The sequence below is a fragment of the Parus major genome, chromosome 1 (assembly GCF_001522545.3).
Source record: "Parus major isolate Abel chromosome 1, Parus_major1.1, whole genome shotgun sequence".
Taxonomy (NCBI): Eukaryota; Metazoa; Chordata; class Aves; order Passeriformes; family Paridae; genus Parus; species Parus major.
Window position 1 is genome coordinate 58,305,281 of NC_031768.1, and position 4,845 is coordinate 58,310,125.

A 4,845-nucleotide genomic window follows, 5' to 3' on the forward strand; every position below is an offset into this window, starting at 1 on the left:
GCCCGCACCGCGCCCGTCCCGCCCGTCCGCACCGCGCCGTCGGGCTCAGCCCCGCGCCGCTGCCATGAGCGCCCTGCGGCTGCTGGCCGCCGCCTGCCTGCTGGCCCTGTCCCGCTGCAAGACGGTGAGGTATCGCACCGACGAGGAGGGCGCGCCGGGCACGGTGATCGGTACTCTGGCCGACGAGATGCCGGTGAAGGCGCCGGGGGAGATGAGCTTTCGCCTGATGCGGCAGTTCAGCAACAGCTCGCTGGTGCGGGTGCGGGAGGAGGACGGGCAGCTGAGCATCGGTGAAGCGGGGCTGGACCGGGAGCGGCTGTGCGGCCAAGCCCCGCAGTGTGTCCTCGCCTTCGACGTGGTGAGCTGCTGGCGGGAGCGCTACCGCCTGGTGCACGTGGAACTGGAGGTGCGTGACATCAATGACAATGCACCGCGCTTCCCCCATGCCCAGATGGCGCTGGAGGTGTCGGAGAGTGCTGCACCCGGCACTCGTCTCCCGCTGGAGGTGGCTGTGGATGAGGACGTGGGCTCCAATTCCATCCAGAGCTTCCAGGTCTCCCTCAACAGCCACTTCGGTGTGGAGGCACAGACACGGGCAGATGGGGCACGCTGTGCCGACCTGGTGCTGCTCCAGGAACTGGACCGTGAGCGCCAGCCCTCCTACACCCTGGAGCTGGTGGCCAAGGATGGTGGAAGCCCAGCACGCTCAGGCACAGCCACCGTGCATGTCCGTGTCCTTGACGCCAATGACAATAGTCCAACCTTTGCCCAGAGCTCAGTCACTGTGGAGCTGCCCGAGGATGCACCGCCCGGCTCCCTGCTGCTCGATCTGGATGCTGCTGACCCTGATGAGGGCCCCAATGGTGAGGTGGTCTATGCCTTCAGCAGCCAGGTGCCCCCTGAGGCACGGCGGCTCTTCCGCCTCGACCCGCGCTCGGGCCACCTCACACTGGAGGCCGCCGTGGACTACGAGCGCACCCGCACCTACGAGCTGGACGTGCGCGCCCAGGACCGCGGTGCCAGCCCCCGCGCTGCCACCTGCACAGTCATCGTGCGCCTCACCGACGTCAACGACAACGCTCCGCGCATCAGCATCAGTGCCCTCCGTGGCACTCCCAGTGCTGCTGGCGTGGCCTATGTCAGCGAGGCGGCAGCCAGTGAGAGCTTCGTGGCCCTCGTCAGCGCCACAGACCGCGACTCGGGCGCCAACGGGCAGGTGCGCTGCAGCCTCCGTGGCCATGACCACTTTGCCCTGCAGCGAGCCTACGAGGACAGCTACATGATTGTCACCACAGCAGCACTGGACCGCGAGCGCATCCCTGAGTACAACCTCACCGTGGTGGCTGAGGACCTGGGCTCGCCGCCCTTCAAGACCATCCGCCAGTACACAGTGCGGGTGAGCGATGAGAATGACAACGCACCACTCTTCGCCAAGCCCCTCTACGAGGTGGCTGTACCAGAGAACAACCCCCCAGGCGCCTATATCACCACAGTGGTGGCTCGTGACCCTGATCTCGGCCACAATGGTAAGGTCACCTACCGGCTTCTGGAGACACAGGTCATGGGGGCCCCCATCTCCACCTACGTCTCGGTGGACCCCGCCACTGGGGCTATCTATGCCCTCAGGACATTCAACTATGAGATCCTCAAGCAGTTGGACCTGAGGATCCAGGCCACTGATGGTGGCTCTCCGCAGCTCTCCAGCAGCACCGTTGTCAAAGTGAGAATGGTGGACCAGAATGACAACCCTCCCATCATCATCCACCCAGTGCTCACCAACGGGACTGTGGAAATCGGTGTGTCCAGCAAGACCTCCCGTGACTCCCTGGTGGCCCAAATCAAAGCTCGAGATGCAGATGATGGGGCCAATGCTGAGCTCACCTTTGCCTTCCTGGAAGAGTCCCAGCAGGACCTGTTCAGCATCAACCCAAGTACTGGGGACATTGTGCTGAGGGGTGACCTTTCTGAAGAGCTGGGACAACTATTCAAGGTCATCCTCACTGTGACAGACAATGGCAGACCTCCTCTGGCCACAACTGCAACAGTCAACTTCCTGGTGACCGCCACTGCTCCGTCCAGTATCCAAGACATAGCGAAGCCCAGCTCCTGGGAAGGAAAGGCTTTGCAGTGGGACATCCCTCTGATTGTGATCATTGTCCTGGCAGGCAGCTGCACCCTCCTTCTAGTGGCTATAATCACCATAGCCACCACCTGCAACAGGCGCAAGAAGGGAAACAACATCAAAAGCAACACTGCCTTGAAGGACCAGATAGACATCTCCCACCTGGAGAAGGGCCATCAGGAGGAGGGCAGCCAGAGAGGGAACATGTTTGAGGTACGAACCTTTCCCAGCAAAACCTCTTTCACCAGCCCTGAGCCCTCTCCAGCTGCTGAAGAGATCTCCACCACTGAGAGTGGCAGCGACAGCACTTGCCTCTACGAGGGTCAGAAGAGGCTGAGGGGACAGAGTGGGGAGGTAAGGTCCCACCATAGGGTACAAGGGGTGGGAGTGTCTTGGAGGTGGTAAATTGCAGAGGTGCAGTTAATGTTGGTTTACCTTTCACCGTTTCCCTCTCTCATGTCTCCTTTGATTTTCCTCCCCACCAGCAGGGTTTTGCTGCCACTCCAAGCTACAACAAAGAGCCTGCTCCCCCCGTGGCCATTTGGAAGGGACACTCCTTCAATACCATCTCCGGCCGGGAGGCAGAGAAGTTCAGTGGTAAAGACAGCGGCAAAGGCGACAGTGATTTTAATGACAGCGACTCAGATATCAGTGGAGATGCCCTGAAGAAAGATCTCATCACGCACATGCAGAATGGTAAGGGCTCTGCCCCTGCTCCCCACTGGACCTCAGACAGAAAGATGGGTGGATGGGGAGGTGGATAAAGGGACCCATCCGTGCAGCACAGTGATCAGGCAGGGCAGCTGGAAGGGGAAGTCAGATACTGCATGGCTCAAACTGCCCATCTCCTTGTAGCAGGCTGTTAGATGTTGGTTCCTCTCTGTGCTGAGAGTCCAGCACAAATTAGCATATGCTGGAAGTGCTGTAGGATTGGATTTTCTTCCCAAAAAAAGATTGTCTGAAAGTTAGAATTTCAAGGAGTGTCCCTAACAAAACATTACCTAACCAAGCATGGGTTTTTGTTATGCTGTAAAGCATCACCTCCCCACTCCTACCGTCAGTACAGTGAATCATCCTGTGACTGGTAACTCTGAGGGTTGTGAACAGTGTGGATTTATTCCTGCAGTAACGACAGGTTTCTCCTTCCCTATCTGTCTCTAGGTCTGTGGGCATGCACAGCTGAATGCAAGATTTTGGGGCACTCCGACCGCTGCTGGAGCCCCTCCTGTGGCCGAGCCAACCCTCACCCCTCTCCACATCCTTCAGCACCCCTCTCCACCTTCTGCAAGAGCACATCCTTGCCCAGGGATCCCCTTCGCAGGGACAACTTTTATCAAGCCCAGCTGCCCAAAACAGTCGGGCTTCAGAGCGTCTATGAGAAGGTGCTGCACAGGGACTTTGATCGGACGATCACACTCCTCTCCCCGCCGCGCCCTGCACGGCTCCCTGACCTTCAAGAAATCGGGGTGCCCCTCTTCCCAGCCCCCTCGACTAGATACCTGGGCTCCCAGACTGAGACGACTGAGAAGGCATAGCCCAGTGAGCTCCCCCTCAAATGCACCCCTCCCTGCGCACACAACAAGGTCACTCCCGAGAGCCTTTAAGTTATTGACCAGATCCAGTGTCGTATGTGTAAATATGCAAGATGTGCCTTAAAAATGAAGTCGTTTGGGAAAGATTTCCAATCAGATCAGTACTGTTTGATATTTGCAAACAAAAAAAATTGTTTGTAGTTAATGTAATTTTTATGAAATGTGCAGTATTTAAATTTCTTTTCATGTTTTCTACATTGGGGTTTTTTCTTTTGCTTTTGTTTTACCCATGGCCTGCCATTTTTTGTAGTGTTTTTAACCTGTACATTGTGTAATGTAATGTTTGTACATAATGAAAATTTGTTATATTTTTATATAATAAATACTTAAAAATGGGAATTCTTGCCAAAGGAGCTGTCTGAAAGACACAGTAATAACAATTAATAATAATAATATCCTGAATATGTAGAATCTTGTAAGGGAAATTCCTCTTTCACGGTGTAATAATAACCTAAGCAACCCAGTGTACTGAGAAGTTTGCCTTGCCAAATGTGACTTGTATTTCTTGAGTCTGTGGTCAACTTAAGTGTTATTTAATTGCCTTTGGTTCCTGTAATCTGTATCACTGATAAACACTAATAAAGGTTTTGTGATGTTCAGAGGTTTCTGTTCATGGATTTCATGCTTCAGAGCATAGAGGTCTTCACAGGTCAACAAAAGTATTTTGTGCTGGGAAATGCAGTGGGAAGCAGCTACTTTTAGTCTTGCCCATCATTGGTCTCTGGCAATACCGATGGAGGTTTAGCTCAAAAGCTTTTAATGCTGGGGGGGGGGGGGGGGGGGGGAAGGCTGGGTGACAGAGCCAGCCTTTGCTTGTCACTGCCTGGTCTGAGCTCTTCCTTCACAGGCAGGCACTGGTGTAATTTTAGTGAAGCTCCGTTCATCAGTTGAAACGTTCGTGCTGTGCTGATGTCTTTTCACCAGCAGCCACCCGAGCACTTCGCTTTCTGTTCTGGCTGAGACATTGAGTCAGGCTCTATGGGTGTGTGCTCAAACGTTTACCCCTTGTTAAGCAGTCTTACTAAAGGACAGTAGCTTGTGTTTGTGATTTATACATCAAGGGAAAGGTGCATAAAACAGGAATTAAAAATGTTGATTATATTGACATTTTCTATGATCCACATTTCTTTT

General features: G+C 54.6%; 1 protein-coding gene across 2 annotated transcripts; it reads left to right on the plus strand.

Moving 5' to 3' along the window:
* The first annotated feature begins 17 nt into the window (after positions 1-17).
* PCDH8 (protocadherin 8) lies at positions 18-4,313 on the plus strand. 2 transcript variants are annotated; one of them, XM_015648558.3, is made up of 3 exons: positions 18-2,476; positions 2,608-2,818; positions 3,284-4,313. In XM_015648558.3, exons 1-3 carry the CDS (start codon positions 65-67, stop codon positions 3,655-3,657), a joined length of 2,997 nt encoding a protein of 998 aa, XP_015504044.1. In that variant the 5' UTR covers positions 18-64; the 3' UTR covers positions 3,658-4,313. The 2 variants fall into 2 exon arrangements, with proteins under 2 accessions (XP_015504044.1, XP_015504054.1); XM_015648568.3 differs by having other exon boundaries at positions 2,611-2,818.
* Positions 4,314-4,845: the final 532 nt, after the last annotated feature.